We start from the raw sequence: 19,135 nt of genomic DNA on the forward strand, positions 1-19,135 counted from the left end.
CCGTCTAAAAGCTTCAGTATCAGAGCCGATACCGATCCAGGTATCGGAGCATCCCTAATCTGTAGTTACTCTGCTAGGACACCTGTGTGAACCTGAGAGGAATTCATATGTAGATCCACTAAAATAAACTTCACACCAATTGCTCAAAAGTCATTGCAAAAATGTCTCAGAAACGTCAAGTTAGTTCTGAGAAAAGAGACACTTTTGACATTTTGTATCCAACTCAATTCATATGTTTTTAAGTGTGAAAAGTTCAGACATTATGTGTCTGTGACAGGGCAGAGATGTCTGTGCGATTATGTTTGTGTCTTTAATGGTAAACTGAACCAAAAAGACACAAACATATACACGAAGGTCAGCTGCCCGTAAACATTCTCTCTCTCTGTCGCACCACTGTCCGAAGTCGTCCTTTATCCCTCTTGGAGGCTTGAATAGCCTGATAAGGGATCGGGTGTGTAGAATCACAACCCGGCCCTGCCCTCCGCCTTGTCAGTGTCAAAAATGTCCAAATACATTTTGGGGCCACTGGATCTACAATTGTTTATGAAAAATGGAAAAACAAACTCAATTCGGGTTTTCTTTTCTTAAACTTGCCTTTCTATTGAAACATGTTAATTAACAGCATCAGTATCTACTGTATCACCAAACCCCTAAGGCAGCTCAGTTTAGAGGACTCCACCCAAATGGCCGTGTTTGTGTATTTAAACATGTCTTGATTCAACCCGTTCCTTTTATCATTCAACGCAGCTCTTTGGGCCATGAGCGTCTGTTGTTGCAGTACATTCAGGACATAGTTCTGGTCACGCGGGCAATAACTTGCCAAGCGCTCTTGAATAAGAGGGAGATTTTTCTCCCTGTGACATGGTCTGCAGTAAAGGAGCCACCTGGGGTGCCGGGGCTAATGAGTTTCTTTAAGGGAGGCGTTTTAACACATTCTCTCTCACGGTAATGAAGAGAGTAAATCACACACACACACACACACACACACGCACGCGCACGCATGCACACTTACCACATTGTACAGGCCGATGCACCAGCGCTCAAACAGAATCTGACCAGAGAAGCCATTCACAAATGCAAACCAGATCTGAAAGACAAAAAGATAAAGCAATGGTAAATTAATCTTCCAATTAACAGTTTTAGATTTGATAGTGGAATAACAGTTTTACTCAACATTATTAAATTCCAAAAATGACATGTACAAATGTAAAAAAAAAACATTATTGCATAACTTCTCATAGTTCATCGTGATTAATTGCAGATTTTGAAAGTACAATATGTAATAATGATGTTTTATTAAACATTTTCTAAACAAAGGTAAATGCGTTAATTGCGATTAAGAAAAAATCATGTGTTAAACCTCTGAAATTAATTGTCTGTATTAACGCATTAACTTTGACAGCTCTAAAAAAAAACTAAAAAATTATAAAATGATAATTTATTAAAGTAAAGATGACATGTCAGTGTGACATGCTATACCTAAACTAACCTTTTTAAACAGCATTTTTAATGATATATGACCTACCACAGGAACATTTAAAATGAACTAAATAAGGCTAAAGCATATTAAAATGGTGGCAACTTCAATGAAGATAGTTAATTGGACCTATGATATACACTTTATCTAATACATTTATATATACTTTACCTTGATGTTGATTAAAAAAAAGTGTCCATGGACACGTTATGTGTCAACTATCCATGCACACAGAAGTTGGAATTAAATGCACTAATACAGGATAAAAGTAAAAACTAACTGTATGCTTTCCAAGTTATCTTAAAGAAATGGAAACATATTAAGGACAATGACAGGACATATGAAAATCATTAATACATAAATGTCTGTCTAATGTGTAAATTTATACCCTTGTTAATCACATATTCCCTACTTTGTGTGTACTTGGTGGATTTTAATTTAGGTTGATGGATGTCTGTTGTTTTGCGTGGGGCCTCTCAGTGCTGGAAATTGTCCGAGAGAGACTGATCTGTCATGAAACCCATGTTGAGCACACCACTCCTTTCTACAGTATTACACACTTCATCACTGGAGGGACTCTGTCAAACATCAGTCTTAAAAGGACAATAAGCCATGTGCAGGTCAGCCTTTTATAAATAATTCAAGTTTGGAGTGGCTTCAGGTTTAAAACTAAACTTTAAGTTTATTTTTAGGGTTTCAAAATTCATACACAGAGCAAATTTTGCAATTGTAACTCCTTTCATCCTGTTCTGACTTGAGTTGCTATCAAACTGTCTGTCTTTCTGTCTGCACTGTAAATACAAATTTATCTAAATTGTATAAAAAAATTGTTTACTAAACTTAAGCTTAATTTTTCACTATAATTCACATTTTAATTAAAGCCGTACTATGCAACTTTGTTTTAAAATTGCAAGCAATATGCGGAAGAACACTTTACGTTCGTCGTGTTCGCTCCTCTGTCGGATCAATCTCATGATTTGAGTTTACCTGGACATCACCTGTGTGTGATCATAACTGGGAAAAATCATGATCTGGAGTAATAACATGCTATTTTTATGTTGATATTATTATGTTATACAATTAAACATTTAAAAATGAAATATTACTTGCATTGATGAAGATAAACAACACTCTTATTTACATATTTTGAATGAATGAATTGTACACTTTTCTGACACTACACTCAAAGTGCTTTCACCACCAGTTACAACTTGTATATTTTAATATGATAATGCAAGTGTTTTATTGGCTAATAATGTTTGAATTGTATTATACTTTTATTAAAGCATACCTGTTGACAAAAAATGTGATGATAAAAAATATACTGCAAGATATTAACAGTGCAAGATATAAACAGAAGAAGAAATATCTTGATAATGCGTAAACAGGAGAAGATATTAGATATGGATACATTTAATCCATTAATCCAGTGTGTTGGGCATTTCTCTGCTTGAGCTGTGTGAGTTGAACACGCTGAATAGGGTTCCAACGAAATATTAGAGTATGCAATTTTTAGTCTGTCTGTCTATCTCATGATGCTTTAAGATACTGTAACTGATAAAAGATTATGATTATTATTCTAATATAAAAAAGAACAGCTATGAGATGGCTATTATTGCAAACATAATGCTTTCAAAACAACTATCTTGTCATGTGAAGCCACAGCCTAGTCTAAACACATCTTTACTCTGCAGACAACCCAGAGGCAGGCAGACATGTTCTTGCTTCATTTAAATCAATTATGAAAGCGTGAATTGATTCAAAGTTTTGGGTTTTGATGGAACCTACCCCCAACCACGGCCCCTGCCTGCACACACACTGAACATCCACCAGCCCCTTTCATTCAATAGTGTGAGCCAATGCATGAAAATGTTCCCAAAACAAATGTCTGTTACCCCTCCCCTCCATCCTCTCAGAGAAAGATAGGAGGATCGCCCGTACTCCCTCAATTCAACCCCCTACAGTTACGCCCACCTGTTCCAACTCCTATTTCTCTTTCCATCAGATGCATTGTACCGTGATGTTGTTTTTAAAAGAGAGCTGCAGCTTCTGAAAACCTGATTTACACACACACACACACACACACACACACACACACACACACACACACACACACACACACACACACACACACACACACACACTCGCTCGCACGCAGACACACGCACATGCTTTCATGTTTTATGAGGAATCTCCATAGACATGATTTTTATACAGTACAAACTTTATATTCTATCCCCTAACCCTCACAGAAACTTTCTGTATGTTTAAAAAAACAATTTAGTATGATTTATAAGCTGATTGCCTCCTGGGAAACTGACTGATTGTCCCCACAATGTCAAAAATTTCAGGTTTTACTATCCTTGTGGGGACATTTTGAAGGGAATAACTGGAGACACACACACACACACACACACACACACACACACACACACACACACACACACACACACACACATGTTGGTCTACCTATCATTATGAGGACTTTCCATAGACATAATGACTTTTATACTGTACAAACTATAGATTCTATCCTCTAAACCTAACACAACCCCTAAACCTAACCCTCACAGAAAACCTTCTGCATTTTTACATTTTCAATAAAACATTGTTTAGTATGATTTTTAAGCGATTTGAATTATGGGGACACTAGAAATGTCCTCATAAATCACATTTATAGCATAATAACCTTGTAATTACCAGTTTGTAACTTACAAAATTGTCCTCAGAATCACAAAAACACGCACACACACACACACACACACACACACACACACACACACACACACACACACACACACACACACACACACACACACACACACACACACACACACACACACACACACACACACACACCTAATGTTTTAATATAAGGCTCATTATGACTTTAGACTAAACCAAATCCAAACCCTTCCCCTACATCTAAAACAAAAAACTCTGATTTAGCTCACTTTAACAAACCATTTTGTCTCCAAACTATACTGTCCTACAACAGCAAAACTCAGTAACTTCACCAAAGCTGTGTAAAGACAGGAGTAAAAATTTTTTTTGGAACCGAATGAACCACAAACATGATGATTCCCTTGCGAGGAACCCCTTTCCGAAGATATAAAAGCAGTTAGAGTTTTTTTCAAGTATAAAGGCCCATCTATACAGTGTGAGAAAAATAGGAAGTGTGATATCATAAAGACAAAATCACTTTGGATAAATGTGTCTGCTAACTGCAGTGTTGGTCAAATCAATTTGTTAATCAAATTACTTTTAAGTAAAAAAGTATTGTAACACGTTACATTTTAAATTATTATAATCAGATTAGTTACCGACTTTCAATGAAAGTAATTTTAAGTACATTATTGCACTAAAGTAATATAAAACATTTAAAATATGAATACATTTGTTCATCTATTAGCGTTTGTGACAGCTGAATGTTAAATTTTGAATTTTAGAAAATAAAATACAATAATTATAATTAATTAGTTAAAAGAACAATATTTTGTAATGTGATCACTTTTTAGATAAGTAATTAGTAGTGGATTAATTATGTTGATTAAATGAATTATAATGAAAAAATTATAATTAAAGGAAAAAGTAGAATTAAAAGTAAATGTAATTAACTGTGAATGTAATAGTTAGCGTAGTTACTGCAAACCTACCCTAGAAAGAAAGAACAAACAAGTTCAAACTATTCTTAAAAATATGTACACTGTAAGGAAGGAGAGATGAACACTTTTTCCACTATATAAAAATGCTTTAATTTCTTACTGTTAAAAAGTATGGTTGTCAATAGAATAAAATGACTGATTAATCTCTTGATTTTCAACCAGTTTTATTATTATTTTTTAAACACTTTCACTTCTTCATTGCTGCGTTTTGCCTTTGTATGTCAGTATAGCCGAGTGCAGCAACACACATAAATAAATGACTGATGACTAATACTACATCATGCATTGCACTTGCATGCAAATCACATGTTGCAATTACAATACTGGACTTTAAGGAGCCTCAGATACACAGTTTTGCCCAAAAGCCACATGTCATACCGAGTGGTTGTGGCCACTGGCATGCTGGTAGTGGAACAGGCGGGTCAGAGAGCTAAATTAATGCAAGTCACACTCATTGAGGGGCTACAGGTTGCAGGATATTGTTGTGCTAAGTCGAAATAAAGCCTCTATTCATGTGCAGCAGTACATGCATATAAGAGAGGGTTTTGGTCTGGTCCTCTGGGTCCTGTGAGTGCCCCTCTATCCCTTTTTCCATCAATGAGACAGATACATTGATTTGCTCATTAAGGACTGAGGACACAGGCTGGAGGGTCTCTCTCTTTCTTTTCCTTCCCTCGCTCATTCAGAGCAGTTCAGCGTGGAGGTGTGACTGACCTCTACCCTCTGCTGCACAATCTGAAAAAGCCAGGAGTGTGTGTTTGTGTGAGAGCAAGATTGTGTGTCCCCATAAGACATGTCCAGAAGGGCTCTCTGCATATTTTTTAAGTGAATGTTGAAATCAGTGATTCCACCCTCATCCTCTTTCTTGAGGTTGGATGGGAAAGTCCGAAGGGAAAGAGAAACCGAGAGAGAGAGAGAGAGAGAGAGAGAGAGAGAGAGAAATGCAGACAGACAGTCCCAATTTGCTTCTTGTTCCTCCTTGGAAATCCTGCTATAGCCAGTTTAAGATGGCAGCAGTGTTCTGGAACATGGTAGCTTTTTGCTGATCCAAGCAGGTCCAGGCTGGAATAAGTGGTTGAGTAGCTTCACTACCAGCTCATATGAACCTGGGTTGGTAGACCATCTTTCACTAGCAAAAACCTGGTAATATGTTACAAAAACAGCTCAATCACATTTAACTATTATGAGCTGACTTAAGGTCCTTGCCCAATATGGTCTACCAGCTCACCTAGGTCCCCATTAGCCTGTAGCCCAGCAGCTAAACCACCTAAACGAGGTTTGGCCAGCTAATGGCCAGCTTGGACCAGCATGATACCGGATGTCATCTGGTTGAGCAGCTGCACTTGAAGCTGGTGGGGACTTGGCTGTATTGATAGAACAGCAACCATGTTTGACCACCATAATCTGATAAGACTTGGTTTTCCAAAAGGATGTTTAAATAAGATGGTCTACCAGCACACCTAGGTCCACACCAGCTGGTATTTCATCAGGTCAACCACCTAAACCAGCTTAGACAAGCTAATGATCAATTGGACCAACTGCACACCAGTGTATTAGGAATTTTCCAGGTTCAACTACAGGTACATTTTAAATCTGCTAAGAGTGAATTTTGTCAACGTTTATGAGTACACTAGCATGTAGATAGCCTCAAAGCTAATAGTCATGAACTAAAAGCCACAAAACATGAACTTTGGTCTATAAAAACTTGTTTTAGCTGGATTTTCAAACAAGGGGACTCCCTTTGTACAAAATACAACTAAAGGCCCCATCCAAAAAACCCTAAGAAATGAGGGCAAGACAATACAGAAGGCCCATTAAAGTATATTTAGTGTGTGTGAGTGACAGGAGAACCAAAAGAACCAGTTGGGCGTTTTACAATGATGGCACCAGGGAGACTGCAGGGCCCTGGGCCTCTTCTTAGGCCTGTAGTCTTTCCTTAAGCCCGCTGCTCTGTCTGAATGAGGCCCTTGTAATTACCTCAGAAATGCTACTCATCCATCAGCCCTGCCGGAGCCTGCTGAAGAGCTGTCAATCAAGCTCTCAAGATCCCAGCAGGATAATGACAGCATGCACAGCAATTGGGTTGTAACAGTGGCTTTCTGCATGTCTTAAAGCAGCTAATCCCACTAACATTCTGAAAAGCTTTTTTCGGGTTAATTTTTGCTCATGTCGAAAGAATGCAAGACCACGGAATAAGGACTAAACAAACCAGCATGGCAAACGTCATGAAGTTAATGCAAATTTAGTTTCCAACAGCCTTTAAATCCAACTGTCTAAAATCAACTGACTTGGATTTAAACGACTTGGAGGAAAAAGGGGGAAGATTATATACTGTGGTTGGGTTACTGTTGAACTGTATGGAACCAATTCTAGAAAAGCTCTAACAATTCTATAACTTTGTTCCAAAACCTAATGAGCTGCCTTACTGTCTAATGCCTTAATAGGCAACTTCCTTCTTTCTTTTGGAAGAAAGTCAATCAGGTTTGGAGCAATATGAGGGTGAGTGAACTATCCCTTTAACATGCTGTTGATTGTGAGAAGTGTTATAGGGTCTAGTAAATCTATCTTGTCGATTGTCTGTAATCCAGTCAAAAGACAAACCAGTGACAGAGCCTTCATATAGTACTTGGGTATACAGGAATTCTTCACGGGCTGGTTAAAAAATGTGGTGCTCACATACACTGGAACATTTTGCAGGTGCAAGTTGAGAATGCTAAAAAAGGCCACCAACAACCTTATTCCACTACCTTCAGTTTAAAGTCTGGAAAAATTAGATGAAGAGAAGCCTTCATGGACTCAAAAGTAAACATTTGAGTGACAAATGTATCCCTTCAAGCAACCTTTGGGAATTATGTGTCTTGAATATCATGCTCTTACAAAATAGAGGTGTTTTTAGTGTGAGGCAAGGAAACTGTAAAGCTTTGCCCTATTTTACTCCAAAAGCCCCTCATGGAGGGGGTGGGGACATTTTCTGCTCATAACAAAAGGAGATGTATTCATCTCCAGGAGCTTGGGAGTACTGGACACTTTTTTGTAATTAAAGGAGAGCTTAAAGCGAAAAAGGACAAAAATAAAAGTGGCGAGAAGTATTCAGAGGGCATGTTCCAGTAAGGCCATTTACTGTACGTAGATGTTGCTTGCCTTATCTTATCCAAAGTAAGAAAAAGAGAGACAAAGATAATCGGTTGTTTCTTGACTGTTGAGAAAGTATGAAATATGATCACAGCCACATATTCACACAGCTTTAATCCACAGTACCTCTAAAATGTTAAAACTGAGGAAAACCCCTCATCTCTGCTATTTTTAGGGAACACGACTGCAGCAGCTTCCCAAATTCCCACATCTAAACAAGACAAAAGCATGTAAACAGGAAAAGACCATAATATGAGCTGATCTACACCACAAACCAGCCCACACGGAATGATAGAGCACAACATGACGGGAATACCATAGTTCACCCCAAAAAAAGAAAATCTGTACTCACCCTAATGTCCTTCCAAACATATATACCTATATGACTTTCTTTTAGTCATGAAACACTGGCCACAGTTTTCCCCATATAATGAATGCATGCAGATTGGGGTTATCAAGCTATAAAGTTACCAAAAAACAACCTAAAAGTTTAATAAACTGTCCATATGACATGTGCACTATATTCAAAGTCTTCTGAAGCCATTTGATATGATGAAAAGACCAACATTTGAGCCATTATTTACATATTATTTTCCCCTCTATTGTAGCTCCCATTTTTGATTTGCATTCCTGCATATTCCAACTTGCCATATCACAATCGATCACATGAAGCACAATCGCCAACGACAATTGGCCACGTCACATTAATGTCATTCATAAGGCTATTTAACATGTTGATGCAGTGTGATTAATTAAATTAAAAAATAAACACAATTAATCAAGTCCACTGTCCCTATGTAATAATGAGATGAGCCTAACACAGTAGGACCTGTTCTTGAGTTCAAAGACGGCCGGACGGAGCACTACTCTGAATACAGGAGTCTCAAGAGGGATTTTTAAAAGTTTCAAACTGCATTTAAATTGACACAGTATCCTAAACGCAGTGTTAATACATGAGACCAGGGCAAAGCGACGCAACCACAGTAAGATGATGAAAAGCATCTGTCTGACGAATGTGAACACAAGAACACCTCCTCAAGTTTACCTCAAACAGATTGGCTAGGGTACTTATTATATATTGAATTATCTTTATTTAGGGGCCTTTCTCAGCAAATAAGACATGTGATTAATAGGGCTTTAATAACAAAAATGAACAGCCATCGTCATTGAAGTTAAACAAATAAATAAAATAAAAAAAATTAAAACCTGATCCTGTTTCCTGGGTGAACCAATTCATAGGGGAATGGTAATCTGAAATCTTGATTCATCTCCATATGGTTGTTCTCACAGTCCCAGATAGTCTTTGGATGCCAAGAGACAGGAATTTGTGGGGCTTTTCAGAGATTTACCACAGCACATAAAACAAAATGAAGATGAAGGAAAAGAAGGGTTCACGAGTTAGTGGCACATAAGAGCAAGAGGGCTAAGGGGGAAAAGATGGATTTTTTAAGTGCTCATGTTTCTGTTGGGGTTGCATGCCTCATGAGAGCTGGTTTAAGACTGCTGAACGCATGTTTCCTTTATTCCTGATGGCAAATGCTCTCATGATCTCAGACATTCTCAGGAATGCAAGAATGTGTAACTCCCAAAATCTCTGTAAAAATTGGCCATTGCATTTAAAGAGACAGACTACTTGAAGACAACTTCACATCTGAGGCATCAATCTTTCTTTACAAATTTTTTTTGATAAATATTACAGGAACATGCAGAGGTAGTGCGAGTAGGTTCTCCATTTCCCCTTTCTTGTAGTTCAGAACTTAGCTAAAGTAGTCAGCCGATCATTATCGCAAAATAAAACAATTCAGGGTGATAACAAGACCCTGTATAACACCCTATCTGGGTTTATTTTGCGATAATGAACAGCTGACTGCATATTATCTGTCTTATTATATGGTTACTTTCTAAATAAATAAGTAAATTACATGAAATATTGAAGTGAGTTTAAATTAATATGTTATGCGAGAAAGAGCACATGCATAATATTTCGGAAAATGCGTACCTAAATATTTGCCCCCTTCCAAAAAAATGCCACGACTGACCAAACAAATTCAGAGAGCCAGGTAACACTTTTGGTTTTATTTAAACCACTATAAAGTCACACTGGCATGAGGTGAGCATGATCACAATCTCTAATGTTCCTACTTTTATCTCTTTCTGCAACTAAGTCATTGTTCTTTCAGCTCCTGAGAAAACCTAAAGCTTATCACTGAGGTGTAACGTCTCCTAAATCAAGTGTTTTCAGCTGCAGATCAAAACGGCCAAACCCTCCTCATGATAATGCTGGTGCTGATAGCAGCCCTTTAACTTGTCAGGTTGCTCTTGGTCAAGTCTCTGAACCTGCTATCAGCGCCAGTACTGGAAGGTGTCAAATACCATCAGATGGATAGCCTGTGGCCTCCACATTGACAGACCTGCATTCCTACAGCCGGACAGAGTCTCTCGCTTCCGACACATGTGCAATAATGCCAGTGATTTTACTGAATTTTTTTCTTCAAAGAGTGGCAATTCAATCCACATAAAAATGACAATAAGAGGCTTGGTTGTTATTAAACTCTCCTCTTAAATGTATAGTTCACAAAGAAATAAAAATTCTGTCATAATTTTGTGACCCTCATGTCATTCCAAACCTGAATAACTGATTAAGAATTTATGGTGTTTAGTGTTATTGACGTAAAATGTGGCGAAATCACCTTCACGTTTGAATAAGTGCAAATGAGAACTGAAAGATATTGTAGAGGGGAAGATTTTAAGAGAATAATGACAAATATTTCAGTCTATTGATCACACAAAGCTATCATATGGATTCAGAAGACTTGGAGGTAACACTATACAATAAGCTACCGTTTGTTAACAATTGTTAACATGAACTAACTAAGATGAATATATCTGGTAAAAGTATTGTTCATTGCTATTGTAAGTGTGACAAAATCTGACAAAATATGACTGAGTTCTTTCTGAAAGAGGAAGCGGGAGTTTTATTTCTACACTTTTCAGTGTCAATCAACAAACTGAATTTCAGCACAACATAAAATGCATGAGCACACATTCAGCATTGTGAATTTCTCTCTCTCCTCCGGCAGTCTGGACACCCTTTTTATCCCCCTCCAGCTCTCACTAAAACACAGAACAGCTGTTAGAAATAATTTCCCACAGGTATCAATCCTTACCATTCTCCTTCTCCCGGCCTCGCTATCCACAGACGTCGCTCGGCCATGCCCACATCACCACATACCCCCATCGCCTGCCATACGGCCTGTGACTTACTCCCCACCCATTTCTAGAGAGGAAATCCACCACAGCCATCTGTGCCCCCTGGCCTGTGCACCACCTCGAACCTATAAGGCTACAGAGCCAAATACCAAAGGGTGATCCACACATTGGCATCCTTCATGCGATGGATTTACCAAGCAGGTAGTAGGCCTGAGGCAAAGGAGGGAGGAGTGTGAGTGCGCCAGCCCCCAATCGGGCTAATCAGCCGAGGAGGGGGATAAAGCTGAGCCAGATGCAGCAGTTCGGGAGAGAGAGAGCCACACACAGCTGCAGTGCAGTGAGAGTGCAATGTCTGGCTGGAAGCGTTGACCAATCAACCACTTTCACTTGGTCAAATGTGTGCCTAAGGGTCTCGTTAGGGTCTGCTGCAGCTCCAGCAGACTGGCCCAGACTTAACACCCACACCTGTGGGAGCAGATTCACCAGCCTGTGAGGGAGAGCAGAGAGGGTTAGGGGAAACCGGCAGGATGAACGTCCCATGGGACCAGGGAACCAGTTTTGTGGTAGGAATTCCCCGTTTCCAGGGAACAAGATGAGAGAAAGGAGAATTGAAGGGGGAGGGAGGAGAGAGAGGGAGACGGCTCGCCGGCCCCCGAATACGCCGCCATATGGTCCTCAGCCAGCTGGACAACCCCATCCAGCGATGCTGGTCGGTGGCACTCGACACACTCCGCTGTCCCTATCAGTAGGCGGGCGATGAACTGCTCTAGTATCACCAGATGAGTAGCTCCTCAGCATCGTGATCTTCAGCCAGCATCCACCTTCGACAGGGGTCAGGGAGCTGTCGGGAGAAGGCGAACGGGCATCCGTGCTCAACAATTGTCAGTGACCGGAACCACTGGTGATGCTGCTCCGAGCTATGGCCGATCCACTGCAAGATGGCTTTTCAGATCGTCGTACACCAGGAGGTTGCTGAGTGGAAGTTGATGGGCCACAAGTTGGGCTTCCTCAGTCAGCAGTGGCAGTAGGCGGACCGCCCACTGGGAGTTCGGCCACTTCCGCGCATTGGCCATCGAACAACTCGATGTAAGCCTCCGGGTCATCTTGCGGTCCAATCTTAGGGAGCGTGGCCGTAGTCGTGGTGGAAGATCCCTCCTGGAGTACTAAGCTCTGTAACACCTGCCGGTCCTCTGCTTGAGCCTGGACCAGTAGGCCTACCTGGAATCGCCACTCCTGTTCCTTGCATAGCTCAAGCGGGGCCTGATGTGGAGCCTGCTGGATGCCAGCGAGGGTCTTGAAGATTTCGGCCAGCAGCGAGGAGGCCATGACGATATATACTTCCTCTAAACTACCCCGGGTTTCGGCACCACTGTGAAAAAGTCTCTGGCTTTGAGTTCTTTCTGAAGGAGGAAGCAGGAGCCAGGTAATCAATCCAAGGTGAGTTTTATTTCTACACTTTTCAGCGTCATTCAACAAACTGCTATTCAGCACAACATAAAATGCATGAGTACACAGTCAGCGTCGTGCAACTCTCTCGCTTTCTTTTCTGGCAGTCTGGACACCCTTTTTATCCCCCCTCCAACTCTCAAACCTTATTGTGAAGTGTTACCGACTTGAAATATACAGTAGTAAATGGGCCATAAGGATTATGTTTTTGGTGCTTTTTGTCCTTTTTAGATCTTGACAGCTGCTGCTCACTGTAAGCTTTCACAGTATGAAAAAGAGCCAGGAAATTCTGCAACAATTCTCCTTTAGTGTTCAATGGAAGAAATAAATTCAAACATCTGGAACAACGTGAAGTTGAGTAAATGACAAAATTTAAATTTTTGGATAAACTTTCCCTTTAATTACGGCGGGTTTAAAAATACTGAAATTAAATAGGGTACTACATGCTCTGACTTTTGAGGATTAAACCTTTGAATGTGATATATATATGTAGAAAATACAAACTGTCCAACCCAACTTTCTTACTCTTCTTACCTCAATAATATACAGTACGATGTTCTTGTAGAAGCAATACAGGATGCACTTGGCAACGCGGTTGTAATTCCAGGCGCCATGAACCAGCAGAAGATTCTTCAAGTACTTGAACTGTGAAAGAGGAAGGAAGACACATGGAGATAAGTTAATTAAATCTGATTGTTTTCACAAGATATAATGGGGGCGGGGGTGGCAACAGGAAACCTGGAGTTATAGGAATGGGACACCAGCTTTTTCACAAACATTCTTGAGAATTTCAGCTAGTCAGTTTTGGAAGGCTTTCTTAGTTCTTGAAAAGCAGAGGAAGAGAATAATCAGTTTATTGCTCTCTCTGGGCTGAGCTGGATTGAAATACAGTTTGTTGATGAACCCAGTTTTACAATACGTTGATGGTTGAGCAACTTTTGTAAATGTGGTTTACAAAGATTTACAAAGAGATTATGAAGATTAGGAACAGTTTAAACAATCGTATACACTATGTGTCCACATGTATGTTGGAAACCTAGATGTTGGACCATGGCTGTGGGTATTTGCTCTCATTCAAACACAAGAGCATCAGTGCGGTCAGGCATTGATGTAGGCGATGGGGCTCATAGTCTGCGATCCAAAAGGTGTTTAGTGTGGTTTAGATCTTGGCTTTGTACAGGCCAGTGAAGTTCTTCCACACCAGACTCAGTATACCATTTTTTAATGGACCTCACTTTGTGCATAGAGGAATTAACATGCTGGAACAGAAAATGTACACCCCATTTTACTTAACATATTTGTCTAAGGACATATGTTTGATTTCATGCTACTGTTTATAATGGTTGTAGCTGAATTACACAAACTTGTTAATAAGAAGGGGTGTTCACATATTTTGGCCATGCAGTGTAGACAGATAATGTAAACATGAACAGTCATTATCCATGACAGCACCCTGAACATGACTGTTATAAAAATCACTCCTGTAAAACAAATAGCCAGGTCACTCTAACAGAGGCAGAAACAGCAGGGTGGGATGTAAAAGGTGCACAGAGGGTTTGAGGGGCACAAGGTTTGTTTGACATCTGGATGTGAGGAGAGAGAGAGAGAGAGAGAGAGAGAGAGAGAGAGAGAGAGAGAGAGAGAGAGAGAGAGCTGTTGAAAGACATACAACAGTTGGAGTCTGGTTATGCAGCTCTCGACCAAGGATTCTATGAGTTTTAGAATATCTCAGCTCTAATGGTCCATACAATGCAAGTGAATGGTGGCCAGAACTTGGAAGGTACAAAAATCACATAAAGGGAGCATAAAAATATACTTCAAAATGTATCTGTTTCTCACCCACACCTATCATATCGCTTCTGAAGACATGGATTTAAGCACCGGAGTCGTATGAATGACTTTTAAGCAGATAATAATGAAATAATTAGAGAATTCCCATTAATTGCGAGTTTTATGATGTAATACAACATTATATTAGATATAAATTATGGATGAATGCAAGTGAATATTAAAGTTTGCTGTCTGATCCAGCACATTTCATATGAGCCATTTCGCTGGAAGGCAGATCAGATGACCTGCCTGCATTCACTAGCACCTCCACCCATCTCCACCTGTAATATGATGAGGGCACTTAAGAAAAGACAAGATGCTTTGTAGAGTAATCCAATGAATGAGGCCAGAGAACAGACTGATAAAACATGAAATGATACATAGGACAGAGATCAGTGTTGAGAGATCAAAACATCTCTGCCTAATCTGCCATTTGTCTAATCTGCCATTTGTCGAAAACACGTAGTAATATGTCATTGGTTTAACACATGTTGCTGTCGTTTGGGATTTTCAAACAAACAGATCCACAATTCACCTACAAATGGCTTACTTATAGCTATCTGCATATTAAGCTCTTTTTTACTTAGAAGTATGATATTCTATAGTCTTTGAAAAATTACTGATATAGTAATAATCTGTTTCTATATCAGTTATTGGAAATTCGCTTATATATTTATGCTAAATATTATAATTTAATTTATTTAAAAATCGAATGTTGTTAAGCAAAGCTTCGTAAGTATAAAACATCTCACAGCACTGAACTAAGATTAGTTTTGACAGTGTGTATTTGGTCCAATGTTAGTACACTTACTATTTCTTCCTGCAGCCGTCTGTAATCTGATCGTTTCTCACCTGTGCAATGGAGTAGTCGGATGAGTTGGCAGCCTGCAGTCCTTCATTGCCAGAGATGCCAACACCCACATGAGCAGTCTGGATCATACCCACATCATTAGCTCCATCTCCAATGGCCAGAGTAATCACTTTCACCTGTTTCTTCACCATCTCCACCACCTCAGACTTCTGCAGAGGAGAAACCCTGCACAAAGACAACAAAAGAAAACCGTAAAGAAACCAAGAGCTATGTGGTTAGCTTGTTGGTGCCAACATATGATCTAACAGTGACTTTGCAATCAGGTAATCTAGCCAATGAACTTGTGTGGAATATTTTTGTTTTAAATATTTAAAAAAATGTACATGGAAATTTGTAGCATGATCGTGAATTTGCGATGGCGCCTTTACAGCGAGATCACTAAAACGCTTGAAGTCACATTGTAAAAAATGGACAGTAGAACTATTAAACGGCTATGTTTAATAGTGAAAGTAAGAGCATTTCCACACTCACAATGCAATGAGAACTTACAGGATTGGGACTAAACAGCTGTGTGGCCACAAGAAAGCACTTGTAAGTGAGGCAAATTGGAACTTGCTAGGGAGTATAAAGATTGGACTGTGGAAAAAGCTCATGTGGTCAGATTTACCCTAATCCAAAGTGATGGGCACACCAGGGTAAGACGGGAAGTGCATGAAGCGATGCACCCATCATGCATAGTGCCCACTGTACAAGCCTCTGGAGGCAGTGATATGATCTGGGGTTGCTGCAATTGGTCAGGTCTAGGCTCAGCAACGTTAAGCGCTAATAAAATGAAATCTGCTGACTATCTGAATGTACTGAATGAGCAGGTTATCCCATCAATGGATTTTTTTCTTCCCTGACAGCATGGGCATATTCCAGGATGACAATACCAAGATTCATCAGGTTTAAATTGTGAAAGAGTGGTTCACGGAGCATGAGGAATCATTTTTACACATGAATTGGCCAGGGCTGCATTTCCCAAAAGCATCGTAAGCCTAAGAAGTTCGCAAAAACGATCGTACGACTGATCTTAATATTATGGTCTGTTTCCCAAAAGCATCGTAAATTAAGTAGCACTTGAAAATCTTTGTAGAACTACGAGTGCTCTGGAGTAATCGTTAATCCCCAAGTGCATCGTAAGAAGACAGATTTATGAGGTCTCCTGCAGGACAACCGGCAGATTACACTTTTTATCTAGGTTTAACAGATTACACTGCAACGTGGGTATAATATAAGGTTTTGATTGTACTTTATTGTAATCGTGTTTTGTTTAAATTAATTTATAAATGAAATAATTAAAAAGGGAAGAAAAAAATAGAAATACACATCTAAATTAAATGAATGAACAAAAAAAATTCATAAAATAAGTAATGTGGAAAATATGCTTCAAAGACTGGCCAAAATAGGGATGATTTAAAAAAATCTGTCAATGACTTGCTGGCGTGCATGAAAACCAGCCATGTATTGGGCATTTCTTGGTTGGTCATGTGGTCCCATGCCATCTTCGTCCTCCACCTCCTCCATCTCCTCCACCTCTTCATCTTCCTCCCTGTTTAGTAAGGGCACTCTCATCTGCACTGCAATGTTGTGCAGCATAGCTGTTACTATTATTACTGCACAGCACTTTTGTGGAGCAAACAAAAGACCACCGCTGGACTGGTGAATTGCCCGAAAGCGCATCTTCCACCTCCCTATTGTGCGTTCCACAATACTACGTGCAACACGGTGTGACTCGTTGAAATTTGTCTCCCTGTTATTCATAGGATTAGCCACAGACGTGAAGAGATATGGCCTCAGTGGGTAACCACTGTCCCCAAGCAGCCTCCACTGTCCCTGTGAGTTTTGTGCCTCCTGACCCACAGATGATTTGGTGAATATGATGGAGTCGTGTGTGCTTCCGGGCCACCTTGCCACAATGTCTGTGATCAAACCCTTATGGTCACAGATCACCTGGCAGTTGATAGCTGCATAGCCTTTTCGGCATATATATACATGGCCATCCACAGATGGTGTAAGGATCGGGATCAAGGTACCACCGATCACTCCAATGACCTGTGGGATGTGATGATGTGTTAAAAAAATACTGTTGTATTTCTGTGATGTCCTGTCTTGATGCTGGAAATTTAATGTGTTCCGCAGCAAGTGGAAGTAAAGCATTAGTGACCGCTTGAACAGCTCTTGAAACTGATGACTTACTTAGTCCAAGCCCATCACAAAGTACCTGGAGAAAACTGCCTGTTGCATAGAATCTCAAGGCTGATAGGAGTTGGACTTCAGGGGACAAGGCAAAATTTTTCCTGGTGGCACGCATCAGCTGAGGTCCAATGATATTTAGCAGTTGGGCTATTTGTCTTCTTGGCAGACGGTATCGCCTAATTATAGCCATGTCATCAAGGATATCCAAGGGGTTTTGATGCTGTCTGACGAAGGCATTTAAAGTCACCAATCTACTTCTTGGTCGTCTCTGTCTTTGTCTTTCTCTGACCCTCAATTGAAGAACATGTTGTAGTGCAGCCATGATTTCCTCTGAAAGTCTAGTGAGGTGTAAACTCTATACTAATCCTAGCTTAATTGAAGGAACCATGTGATGATTATCAGGCTGTGATAATGTTCACATATCCCACTGCCTATCATCAATTTCAGTAATGACATTAGCCCCTACATTGAAGAAAGTGAAGGTGTGGCATGCTTAGAAATTGTATAGATTACATATTCATTTAATCTATCCTCTGTTCATAATGATGAAAAGTTGTGCTTCTTATAAATATGTATACATAGAACAGTACTGGTAAAACATGTCTTTTTTGTCTATATCTGTAGAAATGTATTGGCTAGATGAAGTACATACTGTACGTATATTTGTGCTATCTGTCACGCTAAATATATAGACTTTATATATTAATAATATTGAAACTTAAATGCTTATGTCTGAAAATATTCATCAATCATTAGCCATTTACTTCAGAAACACTTTGAAGAACTCATAACAATTATTATAGTATTTCATATGGCCTTAGGCCTTGTGTGCATGGTTCAACAAACACATGGACATAAAAAACATTGCATCTAGCTTTATTAATAAAAAACATTGTATAGTTTTATTAATTTGGGCTATTCAGTTCCCCATGACCTGCAAAAGACATTGTACAGTGGGATGAGTCATAACTACATATAGAAAACATTTCACATTGCACAAGAAATGACTGAAACTTCATGAATCCTCATTGAACAATAAATCACATTACCTGTGTCTTCTGGCAAGATAATTGGCACATAAATTGAGGGCCTTGCACAACTCATCTCCTCTAGTGCAAGCCTCCTCTCTTTTAAGGCCAGCTTGGCCTTCTTGAGCTCAATGAGCTGCTGTTGAAAGTTGTTGTCTCTCTCATTGGCTTCTTGAAGGCACTGCCTAATGTCTTTCAAGACATCTAGCTTCTCCCTCTCCAGCTGCACTAGGTCCTGACTACAGCTACAGACATTCTCAAACTGCTGAGGTGTTGTGGCTGCAGTCTGGAACACTGA

At 39.7% G+C, this 19,135-nt stretch overlaps 1 protein-coding gene across 2 annotated transcripts in view; it reads right to left on the minus strand.

The window, feature by feature from the left end:
• Positions 1 to 19,135, minus strand: part of LOC127660235 (phospholipid-transporting ATPase IA) — a 199,093-nt gene that overhangs the window by 40,269 nt on the left and 139,689 nt on the right. For both annotated transcript variants that reach the window (XM_052150366.1, XM_052150365.1), the window contains 3 exons: positions 15,613 to 15,796; positions 13,465 to 13,575; positions 1,013 to 1,087 (listed from right to left, as the gene is read on the minus strand). In XM_052150366.1, the coding sequence (XP_052006326.1) occupies positions 1,013 to 1,087; positions 13,465 to 13,575; positions 15,613 to 15,796 (370 nt within the window). The remainder of the gene's footprint in view (positions 1 to 1,012; positions 1,088 to 13,464; positions 13,576 to 15,612; positions 15,797 to 19,135) is intronic.

The sequence above is a fragment of the Xyrauchen texanus genome, chromosome 19, assembly GCF_025860055.1.
Source record: "Xyrauchen texanus isolate HMW12.3.18 chromosome 19, RBS_HiC_50CHRs, whole genome shotgun sequence".
NCBI lineage: Eukaryota > Metazoa > Chordata > Actinopteri > Cypriniformes > Catostomidae > Xyrauchen > Xyrauchen texanus.